At 36.8% G+C, this 20,275-nt stretch overlaps 1 protein-coding gene across 2 annotated transcripts in view; it reads right to left on the reverse strand.

Annotated features, from left to right (window-relative positions):
- Positions 1-355: 355 nt before the first annotated feature.
- dmrt1 (doublesex and mab-3 related transcription factor 1) overlaps positions 356-20,275 on the reverse strand; it is a 32,983-nt gene continuing 13,063 nt past the window's right edge. Inside the window, exons 4-5 of one of the 2 annotated variants that reach the window (XM_028457415.1) lie at positions 15,610-15,781; positions 356-809 (exon numbers count right to left, since the gene is read on the reverse strand). In XM_028457415.1, the coding sequence (XP_028313216.1) occupies positions 658-809; positions 15,610-15,781 (324 nt within the window). In that variant the 3' untranslated portion in view covers positions 356-657. Of the gene's footprint in view, positions 810-15,609; positions 15,785-20,275 lie in introns of both variants that reach the window. The other variant, XM_028457414.1, reaches the window with a different exon arrangement.

The following is a 20,275-nucleotide window of genomic DNA, read 5'->3' on the forward strand; positions in this document are numbered from 1 at the left end:
CGTTAGGACTTAACTTCTATTAATATGTAAGGTTTCATTTATTCAGACAACTTCTTCCCACGTATGTCAAAGCAATCACTAGATGCCTCTGAGGAAGACTGGCAGATGGCAGTCGAAACATGTCAGGAGATCTCATTTCCTGAAAAAAAAGTTGTCTGAATAAATGAAACCTTACATACAGTATTATTTAAAAAAAAAAAAATACACTTACTGGAATTATTACGTGAACTTTTATTAAGCATACAGTAACACTTAAAAGGCAAAAAAGAAAAATCAGAGGACAGTTTCTATGTGTATGTCATTAAAAAAAACAATTTATTTCTGCTCAGAATCAGAATCAAATATTCCCATAATTATCAATATATATACATAAAATAAAATGTTTTGAATTTTTTTAATCACGATAGAACAAAATTAACAAATACCTTAAAATCAAGAGTCATAAAGTGGTTGAAAAATGTTGAAATCACGTCATTTGAATTGCATGTACTAGTATTAGCTTGATTTCAGAAGCGTATATATAAATCTGTAAAAAAAATCTATCAGGCAAATACAAAAATAGCCTCTAACATTATTGAACCTTGACATATTTGCAAAGAAGAATAATTGTGTAATCATCACAAAACTTTTAGGCTCTTGTCATCCCACAGCAGAGCCTCATTTGTTGTTTCCGTCGATGGAGTCAACCATGAAGCGGGTGATTCTGCTGCCGGCTTCGTACTCCGCCTTGTTGTCGGCGTTCGCCACGGTGCTGAATGAGCGGTAGGGGTGGGCGGAGTCACTGCTGCTGCTGGCACTCAGTAAGTACGCTGAGAAGATGAGGGAGAAAGGCCTGATCAGAGATCCACTGTGCAGGTGTGCCGATTAGGAGCAGAGGTGAAATGTAAACATTTGGAGAGAAAACGGATCGTTTGTCATCATTTTGTGCTCATCAGTGCTCGTGTCACAGCATGACAGGCAGTAAGGTTTCATTACACAACATCCAAATCCTCAAAATACGCAAATTCTTTTATTTTTTACATAGACTAAATTTAATAGAAAACATGTAAAGTGAAGAAAGCTGTTAAACGTTGCAATACCATTTATCTACACAAGAGGGTGTAATGAGTCACAACTGCATGACAAACGTCACTCAAATTTCTAAGTGTGGAAAAAGACACAATGCATATAATTGAGTTACAAATATCCAAATACATTAGTTATTTATTGACATTTTTATTATAACTTGTTTTTAAATTCCATCAAACATTACTGCTAATAGAAGCCGAACCAAATAAACCCATTTTAGAAAAAAAACAAATTTTTGTCATCAATATATTATAAAACTATGGCGAGGTTTTGTCTTACAGTACATTATCGATTCACTGGTGCCAAATATCGATGTATTTATTTATTATATTGCAACAAGACATGACGAAAACTATACACGTATATATATATATATATATATATATATATATATATATATATATATATATATATATATATATATATATATATATATACATACATACATGAATATATACATGATACACAGTACAATGAGATAAACTGTGTGTGTGTGTGTGTGGGGGGGGGGTGTATGGTGTGCTTGCGTGTGTATGGGGTGCTGTGTGTGTGTGTGTGCCACTGTGCAGTACACACTTTATTTTAATTGGCTGTAATTCCTGTGAAATAGATTCAGTGTCGTCGATAAACTCTGAATTTCTTCAGTGACACAGATATCGTGATGTATCGTGGATGAAATTTCCTGTGATATATCGATTATCGCAGAATCGCTGTATCATGATAATTTTGTTACCATGGGCACAAATATGGTGATACTGTATATCGTATAGTCTTTATTGAGACATAAAATCTAGCTCTCACACAAATAAAACATGTTTTTACACTCTGAACAGTTTATTGAATTTGAATCTAAATTAAAATTGAATATGGGATTTTATTTACATTACTGCCCAGTGGTGCTGCAAAAAATTAACACATCTTCTAATTGAGACACATTTTTCCTTCATTTAGAAGAGCTGTGGTGTCACTTTGGTTATTTTAGCAACTGAAATGAACAAAACAGATCCTTAAATGAATGTGGATTAAAATATTTTGTCATGAGATACAAATGCATCCAATTGAAAGCACTAAGAGCAGTAAATGTAGGTGCACTTGAGATGTCTCTCTTCCTCTCTTTCCTTCATTCTTCAGCAGAGCTTTGCAAGTAGAGAGGAGCAATTTCTCTCCTCATTAACTTCTCGATTGGTTTTGGACTCCAGTTTGTGCTAGTCTGCAGTTTGTCACCACTTCTGAACTGGCAGCCCAATCGTTAATACTAATGTTTGTGTAGCTAAGTGCAGCCTGCTTGTCTCTTTTCTTTTAAGCAGCGTTCTTGTACAGCAATAACAGTGAGTGGGTGGGGGAGCGTGGAGTTGTGAATTAGCCCCATCACTGTTAATTCCCTGCCTGTTCATCAGCAGGAAATCTATGATGTAATTAAAGGCTGAGAGCAACTGGACGTGTTAGTTCCAGAGTGGATGTTAAATCACGACACAGTGTAGTACACGTGTTTGATGCTGCATCCGTCCCAGCTCGCCTCTTTAATACAGATTGATGCCAATGTTGCTGAAACAGCACAAAAGCCTTTGCTCTCAATTAGCCCCCGAACAGCTGGTAATGACACAAGATACAGTTAAACAAATCAAATATTTCCTGACGCTTGACTGTTGCCGTGTTATCAGCTGCTGTCTTTACCGCACCATTATCAGCGCGAAGGGCTGGGAGTCAGACATGCTTATTCAGCAATTTTTGACATATTTCAGGCTGTAATTATCTGATGTTTCCCAGAACACTGATAAGAAAAGGTTGGCAACAAGTATCCAACACCGACTATTGTTTTCAACTCTCAAACCCTTTCTCAAAAGAAGAGAAAAAATATCAAAAAACGATAAAGAAAAAAATACAGGACCTAATCTAATTTTAAAACTGCTGGAGATTAATTTAAAAAAAAAAATTTCAATAAATTATTATTATAGATCTTATAAATCAATAAACTGAAGATCATTTACGCGGAAAAACGATGTAAAAGGTTGAACTTGCTGTTAAGAAGTTTGTTTTCATGTCCACTGTAAACACTCTGTTGACATTTACACACATTGTGGCATGTGGAAGTCCGTAGACGGAGACATTGAAGTCCTTCGTTTTCACTAGTGATGCAACAAAACTCTGGCCACCAAAAAGTTTTGGCCGAAAACCAAAAATGCGTTTTTGGGCCATTTTTTGGCCAAATACTTTTAGTGGCCGAAACAAGCCGACTGAAACCTTATGTTGTAAAGACGCGAGCAAACACTGCAGTGAGCGTGCACACTTGTCTGGAAACGGGCCAACTTGTCCGCGGACAGTGATTCACTTAAAACCCTTTTTGTTCTAGTTTGTTCCAGGTATTTTCCATGATATCGGAATCAAGTAAAAACTTTCCACGTAGCCATCGCCGTGACTTTGCTGAAAGTTTTTTCGACAATCTCATCAAACAGTGGAGCTCGTAGCAACAATTTCAACCTTTTTACATCTTTTTCGACCAAATGCTCTTCAGTGTATTGATGTATGTTACCGACACTATGGACTTATCTGATAAACATTGTCGTCTTCCAGCAGCTATTTGGTCTCTTCAAAGTAAAAGAAGCGTAGCTAAAAATGAGATACAACAGCACCCTAAAGAAAAACCAACACAAGCATGGGGAGATCATGCAAACTCCACACAAAAAGGACTCAAGCAACCACACCGGGGTTTGAACCACTGACCTTCTTGGTGCAAAGATAATGAGATGATGAACAAAGCACATCTATTCATATGGAAGTATTGATAGAGCACAGTCAATTCCCTCAAATAACAAAAACCTTGAAAGTTTGCTACTCAAACAGTTTTTTTTTCTTTCTTAAAATCCTCTGTAAGAGCTCAAAGCACCACATCGGTTCTTTTCTCAACTTCAGGCTCCTGTTTGTAAAAACACGGCTTTACCTGCTTAGGCTGTTGAAAGAGAGTTGGTTTTCCAGAATGAACTTTTGCCCTTTCCTCTGTCACTCAGCACTCGATATAAGATTTCCAAACTATTACACAGTCTTTGTGTGGAATAACAAAAGGAAGCTTTTTTAAAAAAAAAAAAAAAAACTCCCACTTGTCCTGTTTGTAAAAGGAGGGAGGGCAGGCGGGTGTCAAAGACGGTACAGTCGTTTCTGCGGCTGCCAAAGTGGGAAGCACAGGCCCAGATGTGAGAGGAGGTGGAAACTCGCTCTGATCCAGTGAGGATAAGCTGTGATCTGTGGGTTTCATTCCCTGCACTCATCCCCAGTACACGGGCATCATGAGGGTAGATAAGACTTATCACTCAAGGTTTAAATGAATGATAGAGGGAGGGGATTTACTTTAAAATCTATAGAGAAGACAATAGATGATACTTGTATGGGACAGATTTTGAATATGAAAAGAAACATCCTCTAAATCCGAGATGTGCAACTTTTGTCCCAGTCAGGGCCACAAAATTATGATTAATAATTATTTTCGGAGCCATTTTGTGCATTTTTTGAGTAATTTTGTGTATTTTCTGTTGTTTTGTGTGTTTTTAAAGTAATTGTATGTCTTTTTATTTCCTAACACTATTGCAAAAAAAAACTGTAATGTGACACTCGTGCACTGCATGCCCAATCAGCCTAAAATGACCAACTGTTTGGGAGTCTCTGTTTTTTTTTGTTGGCATGTCAAGGGAGCAGATATAAAGGAGAACAAAAGTTCAATCCGAGGAATGAAAAGTTGCCTGTCACATGACAAGGTTGACCTGGGATTAAATGGCTCCCATTAAAAGGATACGATCTGTGTCGAAAAAAAAAATTGTCCCTGGCCGGTTTGAGAGGGTCCCATATGTGTCCAACTAAGGATGACCCTTGTGCGGGGACGGACACGCCTCCTTGGAAATGATATGAGCGTCTGGCTCCTCATCAGACTGGCAGCAGGACTTAATGGCCCAGAAAAGTCAGTCAAAGAGCAGAGAGGCGAGCAGGCTTTAAATACTGAACACTGAATGGTGGATGTTCATAACACCACAGCCATGTTCAACCTGGACCTTCACATTCCACGTTTAAAAACCTAAGCTTCCCTCACAAGAAAAACAGTTCATTCTAGATAAAAGTCTGAAGGGGTCACCTCTGAACAAATACAGTATCTTCATCTACACATGTTTGACAAGGATTTTAAGCAACTAAAAATGAAGAATATTTTAACTTTGGTAGAACAGACCAAAGATCTTTTTGACGTTTCAATCACAGAACTCCAAAAAGCACCTCTTACAAAATTTTTGGAGGTTTTCGTTATATCATTAAATGGTATATCTCCCCATATTTCCTGGTGTTCTCATCAAAATAAAGCACAGCAAACAGAATTTCTTCAAAGGGGTTCAGTCTCTTCTACTGTCATTCCAAAGGCTTCCAAAAAACACCCAAAAGTTCATCTTTGGTTTGCACTCGAGCTGAAGTGAGAAGAAGGCTAACACAAGCTAACAGAAGCCATCAAGTGCTGGGGTCAAAGGCTAATTAAGCACAGAGGACCCTTTGCTCCTGCATTGTTAACCAATCTGTCCACGGTAAGGGTGACTGCCACAGAGGCGTGACACGCTATGCTAAATCTCCGTTTCGGCTACTGTGCCTCATCAGCTCGCAAAATGACTTGTCAGTCCATCGCTGGCCTTTCTAGCATGATCTATCCAAGACGTATGGATATGCAATAATGAGCGAAGGCAAACCAATCGATATCTGCAGGACTTTTCCATCACTGGGTTTCAAACAAGAATTTCATTGGGATTCGACAGGGTAAGAAAAATGCCAGAGTAAAGGACACAAGAAGAGAGAAATTTATGGCTATGAAAATGAGGATGTCTCTTGGTGGAGGTAAATCTGCCAAACATGTTTATCTAAGTTGGGGAGCTGTTTCAGGAAGCTGCCGACAATCTAGATCTTTAAGACTAAAGTATCTGACAAACCCAATATTTTGCTATCGGTTACTTATTTTTAGCTGGTTGGTAGATCTGACTTTATATCATTTACAGAAATAACAAAAGACAATCCTTCCATAAGTTTCCAAAGTTAAACAGTCTATATTTTCAGCTACTTAGCACAGCTGGATTAAATCAAATAATTGTAAAACAAAGATAAATAAGGCCCAACCTTTTAAAATTCAACTCTGAACCAGACCACAATCTTAAAATAACCTCACAGAGCATTATATTTTTACATGTCACTGTCAAAATTCTAACATAATATTTCAACTCTAGTGTGATGCATTTGTAGACAAACGGAAACAGCCTTAAAATCGGAGTGACGTCATAACAAGAGAAAACAGTTTAACAAAAATGACATCAAACCATTTAGTCTCTAACATTTCTGGTAAAGAAACACAAAAAAATCATTCACACTTTAAAGGCTTGTAAGAAATGTATATTCCCATTAATAATGATATAGTAGGACCAAATGACCATTTTTTTTGGGGGAAAAATGGCGATGAAATGCCCAATCAAGATCTGATCCGTATAAAACTCAGTGGGGTAAATAGGGTAACGTGAGTGTCAATTTTCATAAAGATCAGTCAATTAAGAATTTTGCAATAATGAGCGATAGGGATTCTTTGATTTTTTTAAAACTGATCCAGAATCAGTATTTTGATCTGAATCCCCTCTAAAATTGTATGGAATCTTCCATGACGTTTGGTCCTTCTTTGGTTAAAAATGATGTCAACATCTGTTAGGAACGTTTGATGTAATCATGCTAACAGACAAACAAAAAAACAAATAAACGCTGGTGAAAATATTACTTCCTTGGTGGAGGTACTAAAGAAAGTGACCCTACTTCCTGGAGTAAACAGGGCACAGGCCTCCCTCAGTACTGTCACTACTAATCCTTTATACCACAGTATTATTATAGACACTCACATGTATAATATAAATGACCAAATCTTTACTTATTTCAGATAAAACTAAAGTGATTTGAAAAATGAAGACCTCTGTGTGCGTCTGCGTGTGTGTGTGTGTGTGTGTGTGTGTGTGTGTGTGTGTGTGTGTGTGTGTGTGTGTGTGTGTGTGTGTGTGTGTGTGTGTGCGTGTGTGTGTGAGTGAGACGAAGCAGACATAACTTCCACAGCCCTGGTCATTTAGCGTCTCCACAGCCCCAGGCTTGTGTTAATGGGGCTGTTGTACAACACATCACAGTGATTCCTGTGCTCCCAACAGACAATTACGCTCACATATTTAGCCCATCCCTCGGCCCTCGAGCGTTACACGGGCACTTAGCAGCACACGCGGTGTGGATGACGATCTCTCTCTGCTGGGACTGACGCTGCACATCAATCCCTGCTACTGTTTCCAAAAAAAAAAAATCACCAAATACAAGGGCTTTGCATTTATACAAGTTTTCTGCATTGATTTTCACTTTCTTTCTGCAGGAGAGCATATTTAAGAAAATCAATGTTTAAAAGTTAAAGAACACTGTAGTATGCATCTAAAAAAGTATTCATGTAAGAGTAAAAAAGACGCATAAATGTGCTAAGGTCATAATCAATTAAAAAAAAAAACCTAATATATTTTTTAAATAAAACAAAAAATCTACAGAATATGACATTAATATAATTTATTTTACTTTTTAAAGCAATTTATTTTGTTAATTTCCACTTTTTGTTTTATCCTCGGTGCAACATTTTTTGTACAATTTTAAAGTGTCTTTTTTTTTGTGTGTTAACAGTTATTTCTCACAGTGGCAACAATCACCATTAGTTATGTAACAATACAAATGGTAAACCTGAGTGGAATTCATAAAATATATGAAAAAAGCCTGTAATAAATAAAGTATTTTTAAAGTTGCTAATATAATCATTATCTGCAGAGAGACCCTGTTTGTGTCTTTCCTTCTCAGTGTAATAGCACGCTTGTTTCTTTATGGCAGCCATTAAAAAAATAATTTAAAAAAAGCCTGCAAAAGAGCATCCAATTGCATTTGAATGCAGTAAAAATGACATTGTTGACATTGATCATTAGGCAAAAATTATCTGTGAAGGAGTTTAAATCTCTGGAAAGTATTCATTTGGATGCGATTATAACTTTAAAAAAATGTTCTTATTTTTCCGGTGCAGCCCACGTCAGATCAAACTGAGACGTCGGCAGCCCCTGCGCTAAGATTAATTTGACGCCTCTGCTCTAAGGTTATGAAGCCACATCGAGAATATAGACTGCAGAGAGCGATTGCCTGGGTAATGTGTATGGAGGTGACCATAAAAATGAACTTTGGCTGCTACATGTCATGAAACAGCATTGCTGTGAAAAGGTCACCCCTTGGGTTTGAGGTTTGTTTCAGCCCAGATAAATCCAAAAGACCGAGAGGCTTCCTGACACCTTTAAAATGAGTGTGGAGTTTGTGTGAGGAGGAGTGTGGGAGCGACCAAGAGCGATGGTGTGGGCGTGAGGTAATAAGATCTGAACGTAGGTAAAGCCCATTTTACACACGAAACAAAGAAACTTAGTGACACCGATCTCTAGCTTTTTTTCTTGCCTTTTTCGCCCACTGAGAAGGCACTCGATGTGAAACGACAGACTTCATACGCAGTAACTCACTTTGGTGTACAGTACAGTATGGATCGGAGTGGGAAAAATCAATAGAATATCATCTAGAAAGATAGTAATGGATTTCTAACTTAATGGGCTCACACAGGTCTATCGATTAGCAGGATTAACATCTACAATCCCTCAACAATCTGATTTGCATTTAAATGACTGTAGACTCGGTGCTGACACCAATATAACCAAACAGACAAACAGATAGCGGGCGGAGCGCCGCTCGATCGCCAAGGTTTGACTTTCGTATAAATCTGGCAGTCACAAAATTAAAAAGTAAGAAGTATGAGTAAAGGAAAGTTGCTGTGTTGACAGCTTGCAAACTTTGACTAGTTGGGAATGAAGAAGGAATGTCTAGACAATGGCAAAAAGCCCATAGAACATAAACAGTGAGCGGCGTATTCTTGATAAAGAAGTATATATATATATATATATATATATATATATATATATATATATATATATATATAGGCTATATGGGCAAAATTTTCATAAGGAGCACATTTTGGAAAAAACATGTCCACGCCCCCATAACACAGTGTTTTCAGGAAAAAATGTGTGTACTGCTTAGGGATGTCCTGATACAACTTTTTCATTTCCTATCCGATACCGATAATGCATAATAATCTTCAACATAATATCTACAGTACTCTACAATTGAATAAAATAAATGTAAAAATTAATTATTATATTGGTTACGATATCGGTGATTTTAGATGTAGCCCAATGAAATCCGACATTTGTTTTCTGGCTGATATCGGACCGATATCCGCTATCAATATCGGATCGGGACACCCTAGTATTGCTTAATAAAGCAGAAAAATCCCAAGTCTGCTAGATTTCTGTAGTGCAGTTTCGACTGACGATTTTCAGCACTTTCCTTTTTTCTTTCCACTCTGTTATCATCAACCGTATCCACGGAAACCCAAGAAAAACTTTTGGACGTCAATTTTTGAAAAGGCAATAAAGTCATTACAACAGGAACCACTGCGTTGTACCTCAGTGTGTGATGACTGTGACCCACCTTCATGTTGTCCACTCCACTCCGTTACCACAGAAAGAGTAACGCAGTGGAAAGACCTTCATTATTCAACCCCATGTTGAACAAAAACGAGGAAGAATTCAGAACTTCTGCTATGCTGCTCCTACAGCACGCGACCACATGGAGGATTAAGTGAGCTACTGCAGCCAGGGTTGGGGTCAATCATAATTGTAACGACGGAATTGATAATTAATCATAATCATATCAAAAGAAACATATTGCTGATGTAATCATAATTGAATTGTTATTGGGTTCAGATGATTCACTTGGTGATTGTAATTGGCATGGAAATTATGTCAAAATTGTCAAATACAATTTCATTAAAACGCAAAACTGGGGAACCATGTTACAGTTCTATGGCTGACACATACAGTACGTAGATAACAATTATTAAAATATCTTTCATATCAAATTCACCTGTCAGCTCACTTGAGGACCATTTTACCATTAAAAAAAAAACATTAAATCTAGGGGTACACTGACAGACCACACTAAAAATATTAATACCAATATTTTCATTGATTAGGAAGCCTAACCAGGTGACCAAAACAGGTCACTCAAATATGTTTCATATCAAGTTTTCCTGCTACATATTATAAGATTTAAATAACTGACAGAAAAACTATACGTCCACACCAAAAATATTAATACCGACATTTTCATGGATAAAAAAGCCTAACAAGGTAGATAAAAAAAAAAACAATCATCATTTTTAGTGTATTTTAAGCTAACACAAGAGGAAGCTTACGTTTTATGAGGTTATTTATTTCAGGCTCAGTAATTGTGATTCATTTTAAATGAACCTTAGTAATTGAGAACATTATTTTAATTGACTTTCAGGGGAAAAATTATAATTGTACTTTTAGTTGTAATTGGAAAAAATGTCGGTCGGCGTAATCGTAATTGATTTGTAACTGAACATGGATAATTGAATGTGTAATTGTAATTAAATAATGTCATTGACCCCAACCCTGACTGCAACCTTTAAATTCCATGTTTTTCAACATCCCAAATGTGCCCGTAATGAAACTCTGGCTCATATATTTATATTTATATACAGTGTGTATATATTTATCTGAAAAGGGATGGCTGTGAGGTGTTGGGAAGGCAGGGAGGTGGGAGTGTTTGATGGACTGCGCCGTCACCTCCCGCTCAGCGATTTACGGCCGTGGGGCTGCTGACGAGCGCGGGGCCGTAAACAGGCCCGGTCGGGGGCGTATTTCACAGCGAGCTGGCTTTTATGAAGAACACCGGGACAGCTAAACCCACAGCTCCGCCTGGGCCGCCGTGACGGATGGAGAAAGACGTATGACAAGCTTCATCATTGTTTGTAAATCTTAACTGTTCCTGCTCACTAACTCCAGAAGGCAATTTTGCGGAGACAGCGAAGCCTGTGGAGAAGGGGAGGGCAGAGGAAGGAGAGGGAGGGGGGGGGAGGGAGGGGGGGAAGGACAACATGGCACTCCTGAAGGTTATTTGGATCTCTGTATTTGGTCAAATGATTAGCCCTATCCTGGGAGGGAGATAAATCATACAGAGCGCTGTTTGGCAGCCAGGTTAGAAAAGAAAAGAAGCAATGAGAGGGAGAGAGAGAGAGAATGAAGCTAGTTTTTCTTCACACACCAGAGTGATGATACAAAGCGTTTTCAAGCATAGCGCGTTTTCTTAAGTCACTTTCAGCCTGAATTAAATAACTTCTCCAACTCCATTGAAACTCACTATTTTCAGAAGTAACATCTAAACGATGGTCGCCAACCTTTCTGAAACTGTGAGCTACTTCATAGGTAGTGAATAGTACAAAGGGCCACCAGTTAGAAAAGCACTTCCCTCTGTTCACAGCCACCACCATTATTACTTCTATAACATCACATCTCACTCTCACTTTAAAACAGTCAACTCTTCCCCACCCTTTCCATTGTCCGACCCTGACTCCCTCTTCCCTGTTCCCTTCCTTCTCACCTATGTGTAACACTGCCCTCCCTCCTTATATTCTCCCTCTATTAAAGTGTTTCTTATCCGTCCTTAGGGAGGGCTGGTGATGGTCACAGTTATACAATAAAATTAATTCGTTTATTTAATTGCAATAGGAAAACATGCATTGCCGTCTTTAAAAGATTGCACTTCCTGTAGTGTTGACGTTTGACAGCATGTGCAGACAAAGTGTAAAAGAAAAAAAAAACTTGCTGAATACCAAATGTTCATGGTTTCACTTTAATTAGAGGGTAAGATAATAAGGAAGCAGTAACTTAAAAAAGTAGGACATGTTTAAGTTTATTTCTCCTAATTTATGCAATTGTTTCATTTTCATTACATGTCATGGAAAGTTATCATCTTCCTATTTTCTTAGCTAAAAAAAACAACTTTTAACTAATAGTATAACATATCATTTTTGTAAAATGTAACAAATATGTCCTTTTTTACAAAAATCCACCTTGCATTTAATATATATATATATATATATATATATATATATATATATGTCTACTGTATATCATATTATAAATAATAGAGATGTCCCGAAACAACTTCATCACTTGCGATACGATACAGATATTGCAGCCTTGAGTGTTGGTCGATATCGATCCGATACAATATCAGCACAAATCATACATACTTTTATTACTTATTATGTAGTGTGGAATGTTAGAAAAGGCTTGAGCAAGTGATGTTAAACAATAGTCAGCCACAGTAGGTTTGAGGAAAACTGACCCATTTATCATTAACCAATTGGTTACATAACTTTTAACATTCAACATAATATCTACAGTATTCTACAATTGAATAAATATATAGAATATAGATCGGAGATTTTAGATGTAGTCCGATAAAATCCGAGATTTCTGACTGATATCGGACCGATATCCGATATCAATGTTGGATCGGGACACCTCTAATAAATAACATACCACTGACCATACACTGAATCTGCAACATTTAAAAACATTTGTCTCAATGTTTCAGTGAAAATAAACAAAGATGGTTCATTTAAAAGTAAGACTTTGTCTTGTGCAGCAGTATTTAATGACTATGTATATTTGTGAGTTTGAATCCTGGAACGTAAATCAGATTTTAGATGAAGCTCATTGGTGACTAGAGCTCCTGAAGGCCCCTAACATGGTCCATGAGGGCTACCTGGAGGTAATCTCAACAAATCAATGTCATTTATAATGACTGACTGCATTTAAACTAAAGTCTCTCTCTCTATCAGTCTGCTCTCCATCTTTATTGACTGGAGGAATTTAGGAAATCTATTTAGCCTTAACCATTAACTTTATTGGCTGAATATATTAAACTTGTTTTTATGTCTAGTATGCACCACTGGATATATGGACAACCAAAGCAGCAAAATAAAATTTGATTTTACTGTCCTCAAAATCTTTAGCAGTCCTGTTGCTCTGAGGTTTGCAGCCTTTTGAGCCGGGTCTTAGACTTTTCCATTACGCCTGAAGGCATCACGACATGTAAACAATCACACAATTGAACGTTTCGCTCTTTCATCCAAACTGTTTTTTTTTTTTTTTTTTTTTACGTGGCAAGTTATAGACCCTTTGATTGTAAACATTGTGACGTATTTTGTTGGGCGGGGCGGGGCCAAAGATATATATAAACACTAGATGACTTACCCACGCTGTTAGACAACGGGGAGCGACGTAGCAACGTGGCGGCCATCTTACCTCAGACATCTGGCCCCTCTCATTACATCAATGTCAATGGTGCATGTACTGTTTAACACTAACTTGCTAAATTTTCAACCAATTTTCAACGGCAAGCAGCAATTTCAACGTGTGCAAGCATCCCATGTCATATCTACGTATAATAAGGTTTGTAATAAGGTAAACCGTTTGTAAATCCGTCAATATTTCATCGAGTTAAGGGTATTTTTGTTTAAGCTGATAATTGTGGTCAGAATGTCAAAACGTCAGTAGTCTGAGGTAAGATGGCCGCCGTTGAGATACGCTGGCAAATCCTGCTTGCATCATCTAGTGTTTACAGAATATATATATATATATATATATATATATATATATATATATATATATATATATATATATATATATATATATATATATATATGCTTTAGCCAGCGGCATTTCCTGTTTTTGCCTCCAGCCACATCACAAGTAAGGGGTCTATAGTGTCCTCTAAGCCAGTGGTTCCCAATCTTTTTTGCCCCGTGTACCCCCTTTGAATTTTTGACAAATCATGGTTACTCCCTCTTATTATCATAAGTACCCTCACCATAATTGAATATGCTTTCTCTCCTAAACCCCTAACTGTGTCTCAAACATTGGTTCCCTGAGGCTTAATCTACAAACTTTTATGTGATTATGTCAATACTAAGTAAATACCATTTCCTTTGTAAAATGTAGTTCATTATTGTCTACAATTTTTAAGTGTAATAAAATGGCCTCTACAGCATAAAAAAATCTAGTTTCAATAAATTACAAGAAAATATAGTATTTTGTTGAGCAATAGAAATGTTCATTTGTGGTGAATTTGTCCAAAAAATAACCTAAAAAATTAACTAGGAACATTTCCTGATTATTTTTAAATTCATTAAATCTTTCCGAGTACCCCCTGCATTGTTGTCCTGTACCCCCAGGGATACACGTACCCCTGTTTGGGAACCACTGCTCTAAGCTCATTGGTGGACCAGCCTTCATTTCAAACTGGATGCAGTTATGAATTCTTGCTTTCAAACCCTACAGACACCCAGAAATCCCTTTTTTTTTTTACACATTATTAGCTCTCAAAACATGAACTATAGGCCATTATAAGCACTATGCCATAACTTTGTTGCACATACTTTAGCAGAGGTGCTCGTTCTAATTCTGCATGTGTGACATTGATATAAATGCATTACGAAATAATAAATATCGTCATCAGGAAACAATTGTGAAAAACTCAATGTTTAAACTGATATGATAGTAATGATACAAAAAAAATTAAAAAAAAACCCTTTTACAAGAAAAGACTACTGAATGTGTCTCCAGCAAATGCTACTGCTTTGATAAAATGTATTAAAGTTTAGCCAAGGCCATGTAATCACCATGTAACAGGCTTACATTCTTGGCCTTGAGTCTGTAACAAAACTCATTTCCTCTACTTTTCTTGATAACAGCCATTCTCACTAAACTCAAATATCTTGGCCCACTTTTTACAAAGCCAGCACGAGTTTATTCACTCTAAGTCAGAATGTGTGTACCAACAATGTTCAAAACAGTATAATTCTTCTTTAATTCTCCAAAGAAAATTGTGCAAACACAAAACTGCAGCCGATTTACGCAGTTTTCTTGGCTGTGGTTGAGATCTGAGTGGGGACCACCTACTGAGAGTGTTGTTCTATTGTAATGGAGCATAGTGATTCTCAGCAGGGGGCTGATGTGGGTCCCTCACCACAAACAGGCAGGTGAAAGTCATGTGTAGATAAAAGTACCAGCGATGGATGTGGGAGTGATTAACACCAGTGGTTTGTTTCACGTAACAACCTTTGCCAAAGGATTTTTTTCATTCCATTTTCACTTTTTGTATTAAAAAAATACTTTTTTAAAGAAAAACTCATGCAGAAATGTGGTATTGTAAGTCAGGTATGATAAACTTGATAGTGGGAAAAGGTAAAGTTTAGAAATGCTCAATAAATGCCAGGATTCAAAGTTTGTTTTTATGTTCGTTTAACTCATGAGGATGTCCCCAACAGACCCTAAAACGCTTCAATTTGGTGCAGTTAAATCAAACTTTGCTCAAACTACAATGCAACACTTTAACTTCACCTGCAGAAGAAGTAAAAAAACAGCCATTAAAGGTGGAAAGAGTAATTTTATGCTCCTCTGGCTGCGAGTGCAAACCTCCCTCTGATGTACCGCTGATAAAGTCGGGCTAAAAATTTATGGGGCCTGTGAGGTGTGCAGTGCAAAGCGTTTGTGTGACACTCACAGGCTGCTAGTGTCTCAGAGCAGCTGCTGGGGTCGTCCATGCTGAAGCAAGGTGGCACACAGGCTGTGGAGCTCAGGCCCTGGGTCAGGTAGGGGGTAGCTGGGTAGTAGGAGTGCACGCGGTACTGAGGGGACACGTTGTGGCTGGGCAGACGGCCATCTCCGTGAGGCATCTGCTGGTTACAAAACACACACACATTCACTTTAGAAGATAAACAATGGGAATCTTCTGGTCAGTGCAAACTGATCAGAACATTCTGTTGCACAAAGTGCTTGAAATGCTAAACACGGTTCCTATGCTTTTAAGACTTTATATTGCTATTTGTAATTCAATTTAAGACCAACTTTACAATAAACCCAATTGTGGGGGGGGGGCATTAATTACATTTGGTCTAGTGCAGACGTGCAACTGGTAAACACAAAAAAAAGACACAAAATGACAGTAAAATACATACATAAAACAGCCTAAAATAATCAAAACCACTCACAAAATGACTACAAAAATAGCCAGAAATCTATAAAACAACAAAAATACAAAAATGTATTAAGAAAAATAAAGAGAAATTCGCTTCACAAACACACACGCACGCACACATGCAAAACTTCCTTGTTTCATTAGAGAGATATATATAATGATCGTAATTTTATTTCAGTTTTTTAACCGGTAGAATGTACATGACTTGCACAGTATATATAGTAACTTAACCCCTCTCCCCAAGGACTTTAGAAGGAAATGAGATTTTAAGCCACAGTCTGGTATCAGTAGTCTCTCTTTTGAATGGGATTGTGCGCGAATTTGGACATAGTTGTCGCACTTTTTAGATACTCAATCACCTGTTTTTGGTGAAGATTAGCTTGTAAATGAGTGATATAGTGCCAGAACATACATGTGTCATGTTGGGGCCTTATTTTAAATACAAAGTTGGAGAGAGGCTGATTTTTCAGTTTCAGAACGTGAATTCCGTTTTTTCCGTCCTTTCCGCGATCACGGAAAATCAGGGGCCCTACATATAGAGGAGTCACTGCCATATGGAGTCAGAGTTGCTCTGTTATAGTAATGATGATAAATTTGCCAATACAATAGAAAAATATGAAATGGCCAGAATGCATAATTTTATACATTTTGCATTTCAATTTTAACTAGAAAAGCACTCGGAGAGTGCAGACCTCCGCCAAGCAGCTCAAGCTCAATTAACATGCTCCAGAACTCAGGATTACCATGACTACCTGTCAACATTGACATATATATATACATTCTTAGGGTACCTAGAACATTACCAAAATTTAATCACCTGTTCCTTGTTCTGTTTATCAATTTTCCTGAAAATTTTATCCAAATCCGTTCATAACTTTTCAAGTTATCTTGCTAACATAACTTTCTGCTCTGCGCTTGGCGTAGATACAATAACCTAAAACATAGATCTTTTGAATGAACTTCCATAGAACAAACTAATTACTACTAATGCTAAGGTTTAACCATTTAACACATGTAATATTAACATCGCCGGCCTTTTTTTTTTTTTTTTTTGCTTATTTTGTCTATGAAATGATTAGTAAATGCCCTATGAGGAAGTGCTTACCCTGTTTTCCAGAACACTTTAGATTTCCAATAATTGGCAGTTTTTTTTTTCTATTTATTACATATTCTACCAGTGTAATATGATTTTTAAAATAAAGAAAAACACAAAAACACAAAAACAAAATAGATTTTTGAGATTTAGTAGGAATAAAACAATGAAAGCTCACACGAATTACAGATTTTTCAACAAATACTGTATATAACATTTAGGATGTATAAAAACTATTCACAATAATAAAAAAAAAAAAAGAAAAAAAAAACTTTTTCCGAGTTTCTAATTGTGAAAAAAAAAAAAAGGGTTGTTTTATGGCAACTAATTACAGGCGCTGTTGCATTGGGTTATATGGCTGGAAAAAAGACACCAAACACTGGAAAAACGATACCTATACTTAATGCTGAGTGGAAAAAAATTTAGCGTTACTAAATTACTAACTTCATCTAAATAAACCAAGTGATATATGATATCGTAGATCAGTAACTTTAAATGCAACAGCTTAAATGACAGCAAGAAAAATGGTTTTAAATCTATGTGGCATGAATTGATGGTGTTTGTGTTCACCGCTGTGTGGCTGCAACACGCAGCTCCCTCCCTAGTCCTCTGCAAACTTTAAAACGAGCCGTCTACTCAGCAGCAAGGCCGCCTCACTGAGGGTTTTCAATTTCATTTTTATGGAATTTGATTCCTGTCAGCCTGTAATATGTCACCCGTATTGTCCGCCCCATCAGTTCTGCGACAGCTTTATAAACTGTTATTTAAGCTACACTCAGCTCTTGTATTAGGCCATGAAAAATACAATAGAGATTGAGGTGCAGCCTTGAAAGTGCACTAAGCTTGTGGTTTCCAGGATGCACAGAACACCAGCCAAACTGGCCCTTTTAAAGTTGCTCACGAAAAAGAAAGTTTTATGCTTTGCTGATGGAAGCCTTGTGACCACGCAGCAGAGCCACACCAGCTAGCATCATCATAGCAAATACAAAGATGGACAGACAAACTGTGTTCAAAGCAATACGTACACAACCCATCACACGAATGCACTTTAGATGATCCGTCTAAAGATGAACTTGTTACTAATTTGTGCCAGAAATGAGAAAGAAAAAAACATGTGTCGGTTAAATATGCATGCTTTATGTGTGGCAAGAAATGAGCAATTAGCATGTGTTGACCACATGATCATGTGTTATCAAATAGCCTTTCAAATACATTCACGAAAAGAATCTTCTTTATATAACATTGTGTTCATGTAAACTGAGATGTGTAAGAATTTGAAGATGAAGATGCTGTTTTAATTCTTGATGTCAATTTATATTATTTTGAACTATTTTTAAGTTGCCATTTACATGATCAATATAAATCAAATTAAATCAAACATTATTCTAAATAATTTTAACTGTATATAATTTAATACACTGTATTGTCTTCATTGAGAAGGTATTTTTTCGGCTCCAGGAGGACTTTAATCCAGGTGAGATGAGGCTACATGGTTCCTTGTAGAGTAAAGGTTGCAGACCCCATGTAAATTTGCGATGGTAAAACAGGGGACGGGACCCAGATAAGCAAACTCTCGTCTCCTTTTTCGGCATGTACAAAAAAAAAAAAAAATGTAAAAAAAAAAAAAAGTGAATGTAACCATGTCGGAAATAAACTGAATAAATAAAAAACAATAAATAAAGTTGGTTATGCTACTGTTAAGTTAAGTCAAGTACAACATTTCTGCAAAATAAAAAAAACAGAATACATGTAACCTGTTGTTATGCTTTGCTGTTTTTTTTTTTTTAAATTGTTACATCTTCTTTTAGAATTATATAAAATAAATGACCTGTTGTTTCAGCCACTGCTTGTTGCAGAAAAACTTAATATTGTCACTAAAACCTGAAAACATTTAGCAAATATCTCTTGAGTCATTGTTAATCTTTACTTCATACAAAACTACGGTACGCCAGTTAAGTCAACTATTCATTAGCATGCATGACTATACTCTACACAAAAAGGTGTGACCAAATTCTGGAAAAGAGCCCTGGGTGTGGCTTAATCTAACTATTAGTCCTATTACATCTATGGCTAATCTTGTCTTTATCTGTGAATTGTTGGTATTTTGCATTGTATTCTTGTATATCTTACTGATTATTAGTTAGTCAGCTTTTCCTATTCTGTTTAGTATTTATTTGTATATTTATATAGGTCCAAATAGACGATGAAGCAATATGATAAAATTGCAAAATTAAGAAAAGGGGGGTTGGGATTCAAGTCTTTCTTCTTTCCACTTCTTTTCCAGCAAACAAATTATTGCAATTAATATTGTACATGGATGGTATATATCATTTTAAACATCTTTGATTGTTTTCTCTGTTGGACTTTCCTTGAACACAAAGAGGTTTTTTTGTTCCTTTTTTGTCCCTGCTCGAAACAAATACATTTTAGAACTCAATTTATTGAATTACCATCAATTCTTTACATGACAATCAACTTCTTTGACTTGATCTCAGATACAAATGTGTTCACTTCTGGGAGGGCTTTCCTTACCCCCCTGTGAGGGCCTGTCTTTTATCTGTGTGGTAGCTCACCATAACCCATGTATTATCACGGTGCAGCTGCGTGAAGCAGAGCAGAGATTAGAAGCAGGTAGATAAAGACTTGATAAAGACCACACTGTTTCCTCTAGATTTAGTTTGGTGTGAAATGGGAAGAACACTTTGTTATGACAACTGTTTGCACAAGATTAGCCAGATTTATTAAGAAAAGTCACATTTCTTTAGACCAAAGTCAACATTTAAATATTTAATCTCAATCTGCCACAGTGGAACACGGCTGTAGTTACTGGATTAAGCTTTAAAAACACTGGTCTGTGCATTTGTTTACATAAGAAGAAGTAATTTAGTGTACCCTGAGATAAAATAGAGGTTTATCATAAAACTGAGATGAAAACAATGGCCTGGGACAGGCATGAGCCGGGGGCCACATGCAGACCTCGCTCTAACTTTAAGCGGCCCCCAAAAGACACACAAAACAAAAGAAAGAATACAGTAAAAATACAAAGAATTACAAGAAAAGAAAAACACAGAAAATACTCAACAAACACAAAACTATTAC

Source organism: Gouania willdenowi, chromosome 9 (assembly GCF_900634775.1).
Source record: "Gouania willdenowi chromosome 9, fGouWil2.1, whole genome shotgun sequence".
Taxonomy (NCBI): Eukaryota; Metazoa; Chordata; class Actinopteri; order Blenniiformes; family Gobiesocidae; genus Gouania; species Gouania willdenowi.